Source organism: Mercenaria mercenaria, chromosome 3, assembly GCF_021730395.1.
Source record: "Mercenaria mercenaria strain notata chromosome 3, MADL_Memer_1, whole genome shotgun sequence".
NCBI classification, from domain to species: Eukaryota; Metazoa; Mollusca; class Bivalvia; order Venerida; family Veneridae; genus Mercenaria; species Mercenaria mercenaria.
The window spans coordinates 1,923,897-1,943,154 of NC_069363.1; the positions used below are offsets into that span (position 1 = coordinate 1,923,897).

Genomic DNA, 19,258 nt, shown 5'->3' on the forward strand with positions numbered 1-19,258 from the left:
AATCAAAATAATTTGAACAATCTTGGTAGAGGGTCACACAAGGACCATTTGTGTAAAATTATTTTAAAATTGGGCTAGCAGTTTCACACAAGAAGATTTTTTTAATTTCCACTATATACATACAGGGAAAAGTGGCAGCCACGTTTTTTGACGAATCGGTATAATTGAACAATCTTGGTAGAGGGTGTCATAAGGACCATTTGTGTGAAATTATTTCAAAATCGGACTGTTGGTTTAGGAGGAGATGTCGTTTGAAGATTTTTCTATTTTTAGCTCTGGCGGGCTGGCCCCTATGTGCAACCAAGTGGAACCGTTTGAACACCTTTGGTAGAGGACCATCCAAGGAACATCCATGCCAAGTTTCATCAAAATCCATTCAGTGGTTTTGGAGGAGAGGTCTTTTAAACACAATTGTTGACGACGGACGAACGACGGACACAGCGTGAACACAATAGCTCACCATGAGCATTGCTCAGGTGAGCTAAAAATGGTAGTCATCATATGAAGTTGTGCACTTGGTGTTTTGACTGGACTCAATCAATAATGGCAGAGTTGAGGCCCTGGACTTGGTGAAAATAGCCTGATAGTATGGGTGTTGTGTTTACGACTTGGAGAGGTTAAGACTTTTTTTAATATTAGGCGGCAAAATTTTAGCTAAGAGCAAAGTTATGACCCTTGAACTCATGAAAATTGCTGGCAGTCAATCACATTTTGGTTGTATAATGGATTAGAACCTTAAGAGTGATCATAATTCACATATTACTTAAGACGTGTTCAATATTCACTAGGGGTTACATTTAGCTTTTATTACTTAAAATATTATTCAATAAAACTTGGGGTACAATGTGCCCATGGCGGCAGATAGCAATTTGCAAGGATGAAAGATTAAACCAAAGTAGTGTGAGCAGCCATCAAGTTGATCATGCAGCTAAAAAATTGCTACAGAGTCACTGATTATTAAAAGACTGACATATTACCTGTTATATCATATATGTATCAGAACTTCCTGTTTCATACTATTTTCATATCACTTTAAATATCCGAAAACTTTGGTGATGCTGTCAAAGAATATTCAAACATTTTTTACTGCTCAAAACCGAGATGGGGGAAAAAGAATGTAATAGTCGCTCAACCATAATTTATTTCACACACCTGGCAACAATGTTCAACAAACAAAATGATAATGAATAAATCCAGAATGTTTAAAATACTTGTTCAAATTTAGTAAAGTAAAAAATTGATAGATACGAAAGACAATATGATACTTAAATGACAATCCTTTGACCTTCTGACCACGCAGCCTGTCCATTACACTAACAATATGTTACACTAATTAATGGACAAGAACTACTTATCACTATGTTATTTATTACAACAGTTACTGTAAATGTATATTGGAAAGTAAAATGTACAAAACAATGAAAAATGTGTACATTTCAAATATATTGCACTATATTTTAAATGGAATAATTTATTCAAGACCACAAATAAATAGCTGATAAGGCCGCTTCAGTCTGTAACAAATATTCACTGAAAAATATTTCTCAAAATTAATGCAAAACCTAATACTGAACATGGTACGTACATATAGGAGTTTTGCATGGTCTGCTGATAGATTTATATACAGAAGTGACTAGAGTAATTCAGAAATTTTATCTAGCTATTTCTATGTGGTGCACATTAAATACAAATTTAAACTAGAAAATGCTTTTGTAAAAAAGCGCATGTCTCCCCCAATGCAAAGTCCTATAGGCAAGAAGTCAATAGGGGTCAGGAGCGAAACTCAAAGAGACACTGATGGTTGGCTGCAATAGGGATCATCTACTTGGCATGTCCAGTCATCCCGCTAAATTTCGACACTCTTGGCCTAGTGGTTCTCAAGTCACTGTTCAGGCTCCTGTGACCTTGACCTTTGATCAAGTGACCTCAAAATAAATAGGGGTCATCTACTCTGCATGTCCAATCATCCTATTAAGTTTCAACATTGTAGGTCAAGTGGTTCTCAAGTTATTTCCAAAAAATGATTTTACATGAATAGGCCACTGTGACCTTGACTTTTAATAGAATGACCCCAAAATCAATAGGTGTCATCTACTCTGCATGTTCAATCATCCTATGAAGTTTCAACATTCTGGGTCAAGTGGTTCTCAAGTTATTGATCGGAACTGGTTATCAATGTTCAGGCCCCTGTGACCTTGACCTTTAACAGAGTGACCCCAAAAACAATAGGGGTCATTTACTCTGCATGAACAATCATCCTATGAAGTTTCAACATTCTGGGTCGAGAGGTTCTCAAGTTATTGATTGGAAATGGGTTTCCATGTTCAGGCCCCTGTGGCCTTGACCTTTAACAGAGTGACCCTAAAATCGTTAGGGGTCATCTACCCTGCATGAACAATCATCCTATGAAGTTTCATCATTCTGGGTCGAGTGGTTCTCAAGTTACTGACCGGAAATGGTTTTCAATGTTCAGGCCCCTGTGATCTTGACCTTTCACAGAGTGACCCCAAAATCGATAGGGGTCATCTACTCCGCATGACCAATCATCCTATTAAGTTTCAACATTCTGGGTCAAGTGGTTCTCAAGTTACTGACTGGAAATGGATTTCAATGTTCAGGCCCCTGTGACCTTGACCTTTAATAGAGTGATCCCAAAAACAATAGGGGTCATTTACTCTGCATGAACAATCATCCTATGAAGTTTCAACATTCTGGGTCTAGAGGTTCTCAAGTTATTGATTGGAAATGGGTTTCCATGTTCAGGCCCCTGTGGCCTTGACCTTTAACAGAGTGACCCTAAAATCCTTAGGGGCCATCTACCTTGCATGACCAATCATCCTATGAAGTTTCATCATTCTGGGTCGAGTGGTTCTCAAGTTACTGACCGGAAATGGTTTTCAATGTTCAGGCCCCTGTGACCTTGACCTTTCACAGAGTGACCCCAAAATCGTTAGGGGTCATCTACTCCGCATGACCAATCATCCTATTAAGTTTCAACATTCTGGGTCAAGTGGTTCTCAAGTTACTGACCAGAAATGGTTTTCCATGTTCTGGCCCCTGTGACCTTGACCTTTTATGGAGTGACCCCAAAATCAATAGGGGTCATCTACTCTTTATGACCAATCATCCTATGAAGTTTCAACATTCTGGGTCAAGTGGTTCTCTAGTTATTGATCGGAAATGGTTTTCAATGTTCAGGCCCCTGTGACCTTGACCTTTGACGAAGTGACCCTAAAATCAATAGGGGTCATCTACTCCTCATGACCAATCATCCTATGAAGTTTCAACATTCTGGGTCAAGTGGTTCTCTCGTTATTGATCGGAAATGGTTTTCAATGTTCAGGTCACTGTGACCTTGACCTTTGACGGAGTGACCCCAAAAACAATAGGGGTCGTCTACCCCAGCAGCCCTACAACCCTATGAAGTTTGAAGGTTCTAGGTCAAATGGTTCTCCAGTTATTGCTCGGAAATGAAGTGTGAGGTACGGACGGACGGACAGGGGCAAAACAATATGTCTCCTGGGGGAGACATAACTAGCAGACATTTCTTTGCTGACTTGCAGAAAATGTGAATCTGTTTTCAATAACTTTTAAAAACTTTAACAGGTCATCTACCAAGAGAGTTTTGAGCCAAATAAGAATTTAAAAAGAGGCAAATAAATCTTCCATTTGTCGTTCTTCAGTTTTTGAAGAAAAAGAAAAAAGGATCATGTAGCAAAATGCTCATTAAGGAACTGTAAAAAAATGCTCTGGGCTATAACAATGACATCTATTTACAGTGAAATAAAGAAAACAGACACCCACATATTTTTCAAGGTTGAGTATATTGATTAATGACGAGACTAGCAAAAAAATCAATACTCTACATAAAATCTAAGGAAACAGATGTGGAATCAGTCAAACCTGTCTTTAACCGATACCCTACTAAATTTCTAAAATGGACTGGTCCATCATTCAATCTGGGCAAACAATTTATTAATCGAAGGGGTATTCACTGAAAATTACTGACTGAATAGCGAAGTGCAGACCATGATCAGCCTTCACAGATGTGCAGGCTGATCTTGGTCTGCACTGGTTGCGAAGGCAGAATCAATTGTAACACATGTTAATTTATACTATCTATGGTTAAACTTACAGAGAAAATAGTGACCCGTGTAAGCAGGTTTTACAGTAGGGACTTTTATTCAAAGGTGATCCTTACGACTGGTTTGACTGTATTTATTAATTTCAAATACACCCTGTCTTATTACTGGTAAATGACTTAATTTATAAAGAGTGCCAGTCAATGGTTTGTGTTATTTACCAGTCTATAGTTCAAAACAGGTTTGCTGGGACAAAGCCCAACATTGACAATGAAAAAACTCATTTTTGATGTCAAGTAAAACACTTGAATGGCCAATTGGCTTGCAAGTCAATAGTCTTGCAGGTATTGGCCTTAGACCTCGGGCAAGCCGCAGCAATCCTACAACAGAGCAAGTTTATAACAGTATGGTTAAATGAGACATTGAATTATAATTAACATGAAAGATCAAACTGAAGTTAAATGTATTAAAGAGAATTCCTATAGTTTTTTTCCTTTCATAGAATTTTTTTAAATTCACATATATTGTAGGAAAATTTGTGCTGAAAAAAATGAACAAATAAAAACAATAGGTCACCAGGCTTGTTTTTGTGAAAAATTGTTTTGAACACACCCACTGTTGCTAAAACTGCCAGCGATTTTTCAACATTTTCATAAGTTTCTGCTTTTTTATAAATACTAACTAAAATATACATCAAGACAGCACAATACGATTTTTTTCTTTTTACAGATTTTGTTATATACTTATTTGATATCATAGTCGTATTTGTAATACTCTATCCTTACAATAATGGGTACAAATGAAAAAAAATTGTTTCATATTTACTTTTGTGAACTTTTTTTCAATGAAAAATACCCATAGTGAAGAATATTTTTTTAATTTCATAGAATTTTTTCCTGTTTTTCTTGTGTATAGATAATAGTATTGTGAGCATAAAAATGGCTAAAAATGTATGGGTCACCAGGCTAAATTTTATGTTAAGACCGCTAGAATACAACACCTGTTCGGACGGAAAATGGCGCGAACCTGGCCAAACTGATTACATGTATGTCTGCTAGAAGTTAAAAAAAGTTTTAAAAATTCTTAATTCTTTCTATAATTGAATACTAAATAATCTGAAAGGTGATATTGTCTTATCAGTACTAAGTCAATTATCTTACATTATATGAACAACACTGTCTTTGCACTAAAATGCGATGTAAAAACACGAATGTAGGACGTTTTGGTCAGCGGACGTTTTGGCCCGGACGTTTCGGCCTAGGATCTTTCGGCCTAGGATGTTTTGGCCAGGCATTTTTTGGGGGTAGGACGTTTTGGCCAAAAATAAGTTGTGGTTCCATATCATGCAAAATATGGTCTGGAGATTATTCTAAAGAATGTTATAGGATAAGTGAACAAATTAAACTGATAATAAAACATACTCATGGTATTTTATTTTTATTTTTTATAATCTTTCTATATGTATACATATAAACATATACACATTGTATGTGTTTGTGTATGTGAAAATATTTGCCATTTACAACAAACCAAAAGAGTTATGAAAATAAATTTTATTCACAATTACATTTTTAAAAAGAATGATCAATTATACTGTAACATATGATAACATATTAATGTCCAGATCATAATTTGCATATTATGGAAATAATTTCTTTTTGGCCAAAACATCCTACCTCAAAAATTTTCTTGGCCAAAACGTCCTAGGCCAAAAGATCCTAGGCCGAAACGTCCGGGCCAAAACATCCGTGGCCAAAACGTCCGTCCTCCTAAAAACACAACCACAAAAATAGCCAGATACCTGTCAGGCATGATACTTGTCAATACAACATAAACCAGTATCAACATTTGATTACTGATAAAACTTATCAAAAATGTTATTTCATTCAAGATTTCTCATATTTAAGATTGTCTGTAACATGTTTCAAGAGATTTTGACTTCAGTTCAGTTTTCCATAGAAAGTGTCGGCTGCGCAGAAAGATGCGCATAAAAAACTATAGGAATTCCCTTTAATATAAAAAGATCATCAATAGGAAGAGGTAATTTTTTTTTTGGCTGTTTTTTTGTTGTTGTTTTTTTTGTTTGTTTTGTTTTGTTTATTTTTTTTTTTGTTTTAGTAAAAATGAAGATTATTAAAATGATCCATAATACAGTGATATTTTGGTTTTTTGTTTTAGTAAAAATAAAGATTATTAAAATGATCAATAATACAGTGATATTTTGGTTTTTTGTTTTAGTAAAAATAAAGATTATTAAAATGATCAATAATACAGTGATGTTTTGGTTTTTTATTTTAGTAAAAATAAAGATTATTAAAATGATCAATAATACAGTGATATTTTGGTAAGTATTTGGCAAATTTGTCATATATGTCTATTAATCAAATGCTGAATGAATATACTTTCATACAATGACAAAAGTGATATTAACAAAGATACAACAATAAATTTAATAAAAGTACAGAAAGTGAATACAAGGAAACAATTTGTATGAGATTTACAGTCAATTTATAAGGACTAGACCAGCATTTTCTTATTATACATATTCTATACATATTTTGTACACATTTACAATGGTAGAAATTAAATGTACAAAGTACAGTTATATAATACAAATTGGAAGCACCTCTTCTCATTTAAGACACAACTCTTGCATAGATATTCTGTATTAGACAACATAGGTATCAATGTCACTGCGACTACAGCAATGGAAAACTATAAAACAAAGAGTAGACATACAATTAATTATACATGTAAGAACACCATACAAAACACTAAAGTTGATGGGCGAAAACAAACATCTATCGGTAATATCTTTTAAGTGTAATATTTAAATGCCCATTAAAAAAGACAGAAAATAGAACAAATAGTATTACAAGAAAAACTGCACGAAACATACTGCAAGAGTACATTAAAGTATTAGAATCCCAGTGCCAAAGTTAATATCAAACAATATATACTGTGTCACACTTCTGTATGTCTATTACTGTAAAATCAATTTTGTTCGCGCAAGACGAATTTTCCAGTATTTCGTGCTACAATGTGCGAATTTAAGACCGCGCTATTATTCAACCATTTAGTATACAGTTATCTGAGTTTATTTCATGTCCGAAATGCATGTATTGTATAAGACACAAGTATTTCAATTTTTCTCAAAACTTCACAGTTCATCGGCAGTAAATTAAAGGCTGTCTTGATAGGAACTTATATGTTTATACCATTATGAAATCTGATTAAATCATATATATTAATCGGTTAATTGGTTCTTCTTTACGAATGCTTCGAATACTTAAGCTAGTTTTATATCATTGTCATCGGAGTGTATATCAAAATCCCCTTGATCAAAATCCCCTCCACTGAAAAATGACAGGGTGTTACAAAATCCCCTTCATACTTTTGCAGGGGGTATCATAACCCCCTCTGTGATTTTCATTATAGATATATAGATATCAGTGCTCCAAATTAAATTATGTTTGCTAAAGGCATTGTATTTACGTGCTTTACGCAATAGACTTTTAAATTGTGTATAGTTGTATTTGAACTTGATGAAATAAGTAAAAATCACAGAGGGGATTATGATACCCCCTGCAAAAGTATGAAGGGGATTTTGTAACACCCTGTCATTTTTCAGTGTAGGGGATTTTGATCAAGGGGATTTTGATTGTCTCCCTTGTCATCGTCTTACAAATGCACTGAAATATCTTTTTTATTCATCATTTTGTCCTTGACAGGAAACGATGCAATTTTTTGGAATTATTATGTATATAAATTCATTCATCGTCCACAAATTTCAAGTCTGTCACACTGCGTATTTGAAGGTAACAGCGCCACTTCGTGAATTATATGCATCCGCCATAATAGTAGTTTTACAGTGACTGGATGGATAAGCGCCATTCATAATAAGACTTCAAACTCCTTTTATTTCAACCGATCCTTTGATACTCTTTCACACTTTACCTAACCATAGTGTCAATTAACAAGAATAATCAGTTTGACTGTCTGACAGTGTCATATTGTTTATCCAACAAGGTCATAAAATGGGACGCTTTAATTGACAGGTGGTACATAATAGTGACTTGTGTGATGCTGGTGATTTCTAAAAAATATTTTTAAAAAAATTTCCTTTCTTAAATTGAAAATGTGTGAATCAATTAAAGCCCATGCGAAACTGTCCATTTTGCCATTTGGGCGAAAGTTTCATGCCAGAAATTCTAATTAAATGATTTCACAGTAATAGATTTTGCTTTAAGCATGAAATTATAAATAATTTGATCCCTTAAAAAACAAACATTCTTCTTGGATAAAGGCCCTTATGAAACATATAAAAATAATCAATACAAATTTAATACAAAAATGTACCCAAGTCATAGGAAAGTATAAAACTCAATATATGTGATAAAAAATATTTTAAAAGATAGAAAACTTCTGGAATTTAACTTTATTCTTTTTTCCGGACTAACAAGCATTGATAAAAACCATACACAAAATTAAAGAGAAAACCTTAAAAGTCTTTTTAAAATGAGCTACAGTTTACAAAAACAACACTGATGACTTGCCAAAAAGAAATTTCAGGGTAATGTCTCCTGGAAAATGAACAAAATAGCTTGTACGAGTTTTCAAAGAACAGTGAAAATATGGAACATTATATGATATGTTTCAGTTTCACAATTAATAATTTAACACAAAGTTTAAACAATAAAATACAAACTGGTTATGTATCTTTCTAATAGTAAGCAAAACAAAACAACCAAATATTATGCATAAAAATGTTAGAAATATATTATGTTTAAATTCTATACTTGAAAATTTCAACAATTACATCACAGTATCTATATAAACATGAAATAAACATTTTGTGTGGATAAACAGCACCCTAATATACACCTAATTTTCTCTTCCAGTCAGTGATTTGCATTTGAGCCATGTGACTATCCATTATATTTATACTGGATACAACAACTTGGTAGATAAATATCAAAAATAATGGAGATGTAATTGAATGTATATGAGCCGTGCCATGAAAAAACCAACATTATAAAGTGGGTTTCTGACAAGCATGGATCCAGACCAGCTTGCGCATCTGCACAGTCTGGTCAGGATCCATGCTGTTCGCTTTCAAAGCCTATTGCAATAACAGAAACTGTTAGCGAACAGCATGGATCCTGACCAGACTGCACGGATGCGCAGGCTGGTCTGGATCCATGTTAGTCGCAAACCCACTATGTTGATTTTCTCATGGCACAGCTCATATGTTTCTCTCACAAAAAATAAAATAATTTTGAAGTCTGTAACATGTATGTATCAATAGACATATCTCCTCATAATTTTCATAATAGTTACTTTTTCACATTTTTTTTTTTTTGCACCTTACGAAACATCCTAACAAATTAAGAAAGAACCAGTTGGAAGCACTGTGTCCTTTTCTAGTCATTTTTACATACTTCAGCCAAGTTGATTTGTATAATACAATGTTTAGTTCTGAAACAACTTAAAATTTATGCCCCTGAGTCACAAATGGTGAACTGAATGCTAGACAGTATTTAAGAGAAAATTAGGAAAAATCCTCCAGTGTCTGTCCTGCAGCAAGTAAATCGGATGGTGACAAGGTAAGATTTGGTTTATCAGATGGCGCCTGGAAATTTAAAATTCAGCAGAGACCAGACAATTCTTTCACCTTCTGAGAACTTGTAAACACATTGTCAGTGCATTGTCCAACTGTCAGCAGGGTGCCGGACAGGGATTGCTTGAACTGGATGGAGATTGTATGATTTTTGTTCAAAATTTTACTTTCAAAAGCGTCCGAGGACTGTACTGGCAACATCCAGGCATCCTTTGGGGTGTTTACAGGTAACATCCGATGTAAAATAATCATCCAGGTATCGGAAGAAGTCCATCATAATTCCTGCCGCGTTGAGTGAATTCTTTCCATGCAGCGGCCGCATGGCACACTTTATTGCCCCATTCACAATGGCAATCTAGTCCACAGGTCACACTGCTTGGGAGACCATTTTTGTTAATATGTTATGTTACATATGAGATTTTGGCATTTTACTGGACTGTTTACATGTTCCAACAACCTCTGCTAGTCAGCCACTTAGTTTGTTTTAGAGATATGTTAACTTCAAAAGTATGCAACACTGGATCCATATAAGCCTTTGGCCTCCGAACATAAATGGGAACAACTAAACTGTGATTCATTTCTCAACTGAATTAATTCATTCAAGGATTAAATACTATTTTTCTATGAATTTAGATGGATAAAAACAACATTGGGACTTCTTGCAAACCCATGAATCATGCTAGTTGTTTATAAAAAAAAAAAAAACTTTCTATACAAAACATATAGCCAATTCCAAAAAGGAACACATTATTATTACACTTACAACTACTAAATGACAACATATATTCTTAAAAAAAACGTTAAGTTTGTTCACATCATATGTTAAAACACACATCCTCTAACAAAAATACATTTTATACTTTATTGAAACAAAAGTTCATATAAAATATATCTGTACTATGAGATCAATTTGTGGCATAGATTTTTTTATAGTTTTGTTTCGTTGGGACATGAAGTTTTGTATATTAAAGTTAATGCTAGCATTATAAGAAATTCTTTTTGTTCGTTGGGATTCAGTTTCTTAGACTGATACTACAAGTAAGTCAATGAAAATTTATTCCTCATAACTAATAACTACCCCCAAAAAATGCCTGGCCAAAACATCCTAGGCCGAAAGATCCTAGGCCAAAACGTCCGGGCCAAAATGTCCGCTGGCCAAAACGTCCTACATTCGATGATATCACAGTACCTTTATCATAGAAAACTATCTTCCATGTTATACATAAACTTCAATTCTAACACAACCCAATTTGTTCTACTATTAAACAAGGATGACTGGAATTGTGATGTTAATTTGGGATAAGTATGTCACAATTATGACACATAGCATTAACATAATGACACAAAACAGTGAATAAAAGATATGGCACACAACCCTCACTGTCTGTTCTCCGACACAGGTGGTATCTTTACAGTTGAATCACAGTTACAGTATCTCAAGGGACTTCATATTTACTTTCACACAACCAAAGTTGCAGTATCTCAGATTTGTCTTAAACAGAAAATAACTAGAAAATGCTTTTGTAAAAAAGCGCATGTCTCCCCCAATGCAAAGTCCTATAGGCAAGAAGTCAATAGGGGTCAGGAGCGAAAGTTAAAGAGACACTGATGGTTGGCTGCAATAGGGATCATCTACTTGGCATGTCCAGTCATCCCGCTAAATTTCAACACTCTTGGCCTAGTGGTTCTCAAGTCACTGTTCAGGGTCCTGTGACCTTGACCTTTGATGAAGTGACCTCAAAATAAATAGGGGTCATCTACTCTGCATGTCCAATCATCCTATTAAGTTTCAACATTGTAGGTCAAGTGGTTCTCAAGTTATTTCCAAAAAATGATTTTACATGAACAGGCCACTGTGACCTTGACCTTTAACAGACTGACCCCAAAATCAATAGGGGTCATCTACTCTGTATGTTCAATCATCCTATGAAGTTTCAACATTCTGGGTCAAGTGGTTCTCAAGTTATTGATCGGAACTTGTTATCAATGTTCAGGCCCCTGTGACCTTGACCTTTAACGGAGTGACCCCAAAAACAATAGGGGTCATTTACTCTGCATGAACAATCATCCTATGAAGTTTCAACATTCTGGGTCGAGAGGTTCTCAAGTTATTAATTGGAAATGGTTTTCCATGTTCAGGCCCCTGTGGCCTTGACCTTTAACAGAGTGACCCTAAAATCCTTAGGGGTCATCTACTCTGCATGACCAATCATCCTATGAAGTTTCATAATTCTGGGTCAAGTGGTTCTCAAGTCATCTACTCTGCATGACCAATCATCCTATGAAGTTTCATCATTCTCGGTCAAGTGGTTCTCAAGTTACTGACCGGAAATGGTTTTCAATGTTCGGGCCCCTGTGACCTTGACCTTTCACAGAGTGACCCCAAAATCAATAGGGGTCATCTACTCTGCATGACCAATCATCCTATTAAGTTTCAACATTCTGGGTCAAGTGGTTCTCAAGTTACTGACCGGAAATGGTTTTCAATGTTCAGGCTCCTGTGACCTTGACCTTTAATGGAGTGACCCCAAAATCGATAGGGGTCATCTACTTTGCATGTACAATCATCCTATGAAGTTTCAACATTCTGGGTCAAGTGGTTCTCAAGTTATTGATCGGAAATGGTTTTCAATGTTCAGGCCCCTGTGATCTTGACCTTTGACGGAGTGACCCCAAAATCAATAGGGGTCATCTACTCTTCATGATCAATCATCCTATGAAGTTTCAATATTCTGGGTCAAGTGGTTCTCTAGTTATTGATCGGAAATGGTTTTCAATGTTCAGGCCCCTGTGACCTTGATCTTTGACGGAGTGACCCCAAAATCAATAGGGGTCATCTACTGTTCATGAACAATCATCCTATGAAGTTTCAACATTCTGGGTCAAGTGGTTCTCTAGTTATTGATCGGAAATGGTTTTCAATGTTCAGGCCCCTGTGACCTTGACCTTTGACGGAGTGACCCAAAAAACAATAGGGGTCGTCTACTTCAGCAGCCCTACAACCCTATGAAGTTTGAAGGTTCTAGGTCAAATGGTTCTCCAGTTATTGCTCGGAAATGAAGTGTGACGTACGGACGGAAGGACAGACGGACGGACAGACAGGGCAAAAACAATATGTCTCCTTGGGGAGACATAAATACATTAAGAGGGAACATTCTTTCAATATAAACATAATTTCAAGATAAACGAGTTCGAGGTACTAAGTTTCTACAGCATATTTTATCTCATTGTTCCCCAAAAATATCTTTGGCTAACTCTGGATTGGCTTCCTGAATAGCATGATAGATGTCTTTCATTCTTGTTCCATATTCAAATCTGTAAGCTGTGGGAAAAGCCCTTTGGTCTGCTGGAGACAAATGAAAGTAAAAATCTGGGATACCATTAGTAAGAATGCCTACCACTACAACACAACGCTGGTTATCTACAGCCAGAAGTGGTGCACCAGAAGCACCATGCTCAAGATAGCAGTTTAAGATTATCTTGTGTGGATCATCATACCCGTGATAGCCAGTATCTACAAGATCAGGATTGCCTACTTTCTCTCTGTAATATCTGCCATCCTTTAGGAGCCACACATGAGCGTTTCTAATTTCTGAACTGTTAGATGGTATAACTTTGCAAGATGGGTCAATATGCTTTTTCAAAGTATTCTCTGGGTGTCCGAACCCAATAATATATACTCTGTCTGGTTTTAAATATCCAGATGTATCTAATATCATTTTTCTTGGCAGGTCACTGATGACATCAAACTGGAGAACAGCCACGTCCAATGTGATGTTATAGAAAATACAAGAAACTTTTGACACTATTTTTGGCTTATCAGTTACTGAATCATTAAAGTTGGGATACACTCCATCACATGTCAGCCGCAGCCAGTCAAAGTTGTTTTCATGATTTGGGCCATCTGGATCTATTAAAAAATAAAAAATGAAAACATTTCTTAGAGATTTTGTAACACAACCTGCTTTGTTCGAGTATATTAACAGAGAAGGCAGAAACTATTACATAATAAATACTGTGAAATCATTAATATTCATGGGGGATTATTTTTCATGGTTGAGTCAATCCACAAAATTTAATCTCAACAAAAAAGTGAAATTCCCATTCATTTTATGTTCAAAAGTTGAAATCCACAAATTCATATCCCCACGAACTTGCTGTTTTGACCAAAACCACGAAACTTCATGCCCACAAAATAAAATTATTTTACAGTATGCAACAGAATAATTTTTGCTATGTCACAATTATTACATCAAAATGTCAAATGTCACAGTGAGGTGCTGAAAATGAATACGACATAAAGCAGGCAAATATCTGGTGGATGTTGTCAAGGATGTAGATAGGAATCCTTGAAAACATAGTTATTAGAACTGCAGTTAACACTGCATTGTGATATAATTCCTTTGCATCTGAACTCCAAGCAGAGATTTTATTCAACTTTTTAAGTAAAGATGAAAAAAAAATATATATGGCAGCTTATTAATAAAATATATAATAATTTATTTTATGCTAACTAATGAAATACTGTATTCTGTTTGTTAAATATTTTCATATCTCATCACTGACACACTGTGAAAATATGAAATCTATATTTTCACACTGTGAGAGATATAGCTCCGCCCCCTCATTACATTATGTATGAATTTTAAATTACTTGCTTAAAACATGACGAAAATTGTAGTCAGCTGACTTGCATAAAGGTTAGCAGTTCTAACTAGATGCCGATCTGTGACTGAAATGGGCCGGTGGTCTAATGGTAACATGCTTGACTGTCAATCCAGAGGTCCGGGGTTCAATTCCTTGAAATTTCTGAGACGCTCTTGAGTATCTCCCACCTGACTCAGATGCAAGTACTGGTTCTTCCCAGGAAAGATGGCTTCACGTGTACTGTTGCTATACACTTGGCATGTTAAAGAACCAGAGTGTTTATTTGCAAACAGCTAGGCTAAGTTAGCTGGATAGGCCTATATCTAAAAAGAATTTCTCTGGCTTTGTCTCTCACTTTAACTGTCAAGTGTTACCGTGAACTTTGAGCTATGTGTCCCGGTTTTGTGCATGACACATTATCTCATCTGGTAGAATATTACCAAATAATGTATCAAATAATATTTAAATCCTGTTTAGCATGACAAATTTATGGACAGGATAGGAAAAAAACCTACTGGCCATTGACGCCAAGTGTGATCTTGAAGTTGCACATGACAGGTAGTCTGATTATGGGGAACATTTATATCAAGCAACTTTGATGGATGACATAGTTCTGGACAGGACAGAAACAGATCCTGTTCATGCCATCTTAACATCTGACCGCCAAATGTGACCTTGACTTTTAAGCTAGAGGTCTGACAGACGTGACCGGCACATTGTCTTATAACGGGGTACATTTGTGCCAAGTAATATTAAAATCTTTTCATGGACTGCTGTGTTACAGACTGGACAGGAAAAAAGCCCCTTTGACCTCCAAATGTGATCTTGACCTTTGTGCTAGGGGTCTGGGTTTTGCACACAACATGTTGTCTCTTCACGGAATACATTTGTGCCAAGTAATATTAAAATCCCTTGATGAATGACAGAGTTATGGACTTGACATGAAGCTGCTGACAGACAGACCAACTGACAGAAAAGAGCAATCCTAGTCCCCAAAACTGGTCTTTAACCAGTACAGGACTAATAAAGTGAAAATCTGGACAATACTGGAAAGTATCAAAGGGGGCTTCTGTCGCCCTTCAGTCAAATCAAGCAGGGTGATTTCGTCCGTATTCCATTTAACTAAACTTATCATAATTGCTAAAGAAAGTAACTTGTTCACAACCACAAACAGAATTTTATTGAAAACAATGTCAAAGTATAACAAGAGGGTCATGATGACCATGGATCGTTCACCTGAGTAATATTAGCTACATGTTTCAAATGTCAAACTGATGATTTTTAGAAATTTTTTGGAAGATTTTCCGATGTACAATTAAGTAACCCCTGGGGCGGGGCCAATTTTACCCCGGGGGTCATGATTTGAACAAAGTTTGTAGAAGTCTACTAGGCAATGTTACATATCAAATATCTAAGATCTAGGCCTTCTTGTTTATTTTTAGCAAATTTATGAAGAATAACCTATGTACAATCAAGTAACCCCTGGGGCTGGGTCAATTTGACTCTTGGGGGAGGGGGGGTGGTGTCAAGATTTGAACAAATTTTGAACAGGTCCACTAGGCAATGCTTCATGTCAAATATCTAAGCTCTAGGCCTTCTGGTTTATTTTTAGAAAATTTTAAAGATTTTTCTATGTACAATCAAGTAACCCCATGGGGCGGGGTCAATTTGACCCCGGGGGTCATGATTTGAACAATTTTGTAGAAGTCTACTAGGCAATGCTACATGTGAAATATCTAAGATCTAGGCCTTCTGGTTTATTTTTAGAAAATTTTTGATGATTTTCCTATGTATCTAAGCTCTAGGCCTTCTTGTTTTTGAGAAGATTTTTTTAAGATTTTCCTATGTAAAATCAAGTGACCCCTGGGGCCGGGTCAATTTTGACCTCGGGGTTCACGATTGAACAAATTTTGTAGAGGTCCACTAGGCAATGCTACATGTGAAATATCTAAGCTCTAGACCTTCTGGTTTATTTTTAGAAAATTTTTGAAGATTTTCCTATGTAAAATCAAGTGACCCCCGTGGCAGGGTCAATTTTGACCCGGGGGGTCATGATTTGAACAAATTTTGTAGAGGTCCACTAGGCAATGCAACATGTCAAATATCTAAGCTCTAGGCCTTCTGGTTTATTTTTTTTTTTAAATTTGAATATTTTCCTATGTAAAATTAAGTGACCCCTGGGGTGGGGTCAATTTTGACCCCGGGGTCATGATTTGAACAACTTTAGTAGAGGTCCACTAGGCAATGCTACATGTCAAATATCTAAGCTCTAGGGCTTCTGCTTTTTGAGAAGAAGATTTTTAAGATTTTCCTATGTAAAATCAAGTGACCCCTGGGGCGGGGTCAATTTTGACCCCGGGGTCATGATTTGAACAAACTTGGTGGAGGTTCACTAGGCAATGCTTCACACCAAATATCTAAGCTCTAGGGCTTCTGGTTTTTGAGAAGAAGATTTTTAAAGTTTTTCCTTTAGGTTGCCATGGCAACCAGTTCTGCATGGAATTCAATTCTTTGAACAATTTTTGTAGAGCTTCACCCAACCCTTACGAAATGGTCAAAAAGCTGCGAACATGCCGCGAACATGCTGCGAACATGCCGCGAACATACCTATTCGCAGGAAGTATTCGCGGGATATTCGCTGCTACCGCGATCATGCCGCGATTGGTTTGATACTAGTTCGCGGGATATTCGCAGGAAGACCAATGATCGCGGCATGTTCGCGAGAAGAACTTAGAAGATTATAATCTTTTGGTAAACTGTTACTAAAGAGCTTTTATAAGAGCAGGTAACTGTAGATCAATTAATTTGTAACATTATCTGTAAGGTCACAGTATGAATCTGATAAGTTAATTACAACCAGATATTCTGGACATGTTTAGAAGGAAATCATAAGTTTTCATAAGTGATTCTTAGAGGCTGATAGGAATATATACTTTTTTGTGGTAAGTCAGAAAATTTATGTTTAATATCTATACTCATATATCTCAGTAAACATAAGGAATTTTGAAAATGAAATACATATGCTTAACCTTTTGCAGAGCTGTATCAGATTATCTAAAAAGAAATATAAAACTAGCTTATTTTGACAATTTCTAAGCTTCATAAGTCTGATAATTAACATGTAAAGCTATGACAGATTTGTAGTGATATATATAACTTATAAGCAGTGTGAAGAAAAACATTGGGATGAAATGTATACATGCACTCAGACACTGTTATTGAAATGACAAGTAACAGTTAAAACAGTTAAACAGTTAAAATTCAAACATATTTTATCATTAAAACTTTGTTTAAAATGCCCCAAATATGATATGAAAAAGTTCAGACATTGACAATTTGAATTTGTTACAACCTCAATGTTCAAGTTCATTCGATAAATTTATATCCCTGATTCCTACTAATTTATTTGTTTTTGCACTTTTTCTGTACATGCTTTTTTCTACACAATTTCTGTAGAGATGGTTTTCAGCTAGTTCGCGGTATGTTCGCAGCAACTAGTTCGCGGGATGTTCGCAGCAACTAGTTCGCGGGATGATCGCAGCAACTTGTTCGCGGGAAGTTCACAGCTACTTGTTCGCGGGAAGTTCCCGGCAACTTGTTCGCGGCAAAACTAATTTGCATGTGAAAAGTGAACACCATACGAACATCCCGCGAACAATTATACCAATTGTATCGAAAGTGTTCGCGGCAGGTTCGCCGGATATTTGCGGCATGATCGCAGCAAGTGTTCGCGGCAAACTATAATATTTCCGTAAGGGAAGGAACATTCCTGTGAAGTCTGGATGAAATTGGCCTAGCGGTTTATGAGGAGATGTCGTTTAAAGTAAAAGTTTATTGACGCCAAATGACGGACACCAGACGGTGAGTGATCAGAATAGCTCACCCTAAGCCTTTGGCTCTGGTAAGCTAAAAAGAGGAACCTAGCTATGCAACACTCTTGGCATTACAATGGGGAAGGCATGCGGGAACATTTATTCAGTTGGGACGTGTAATAACACTGATATAGAACTGCATAGAAAACAACTTCAATTAACAGGTCGTCTAGATCCAATGTTGATGTCCTGGGTAAAGCAATAGCTTCTTAGTTTGTCATCATTGCAAGTTTGATATATAAATAAATACCTTTTTTAATTATGTGACTAATGACATGGAATGCTGTCATAAGAAAGCTTGTTCCTACTCTAAACACTGTCCCAGCTATATTTCCATCTGATATGAGACAACCTACACTCTCTGGCTGTGTGTTCAATGCATTCCATCTCGTGGGGGTTAGTGTGTCGTTATGTGATTTCTTTAGTTCACCACCTTTTGCCCCAGCTAAAAATTAAAGTAAAAGAATACTTTTAAGTAAAATGTACAATTTGCCCCTGATTCTATCAATGGCAATTTAGTAGGATTTACTAGATAAATTTTACAGAACTAAATAACTTTTAGACAAAAGACAATATCATTTTAATTCCAACTATATGACCTGCCAATTACACGAGTATGGAAAGTGTCTACATAGCTAACAATTTCACAACTGATTTTTTTTTCAAAAACTTTTACTTATAATAACAGACAATTTTGCAAAATAAATCTGAGTTGGAGGACGTACAAACAAAGATAATCTGTTTACAGTAACATACATACTATCTCAGGAATTCAACCCATGACCTCCTGATCTAAACTATTGCACTCTTTGTATTGATCTACTGAGCTAAACAGGCAGGGTATATGTGACAAGGAGCAAAACAATTTAAGCTTATACCAGGATGATACAAACAAAGTTTAAATTTGTAAAGATGCATAAAACCACTCAGAGAAAAGATGTTTAAAGGATTATTGTGACCCATGTGCTAGATGTTTTTTTGTTATGGGTTAAGGTAGTTCTGCACATTCGGATCAATTTTTTTCCTTCAATGTAGAT

At 35.8% G+C, this 19,258-nt stretch overlaps 1 protein-coding gene across 1 annotated transcript in view; it reads right to left on the reverse strand.

Moving 5' to 3' along the window:
* Positions 1–10,550: 10,550 nt before the first annotated feature.
* LOC123538643 (uncharacterized) overlaps positions 10,551–19,258 on the reverse strand; it is a 35,707-nt gene continuing 26,999 nt past the window's right edge. The window contains exons 11-12 of the mRNA XM_053537713.1: positions 18,472–18,666; positions 10,551–13,612 (exon numbers count right to left, since the gene is read on the reverse strand). Of these exons, the coding sequence (XP_053393688.1) occupies positions 12,927–13,612; positions 18,472–18,666 (881 nt within the window). The 3' untranslated portion in view covers positions 10,551–12,926. The remainder of the gene's footprint in view (positions 13,613–18,471; positions 18,667–19,258) is intronic.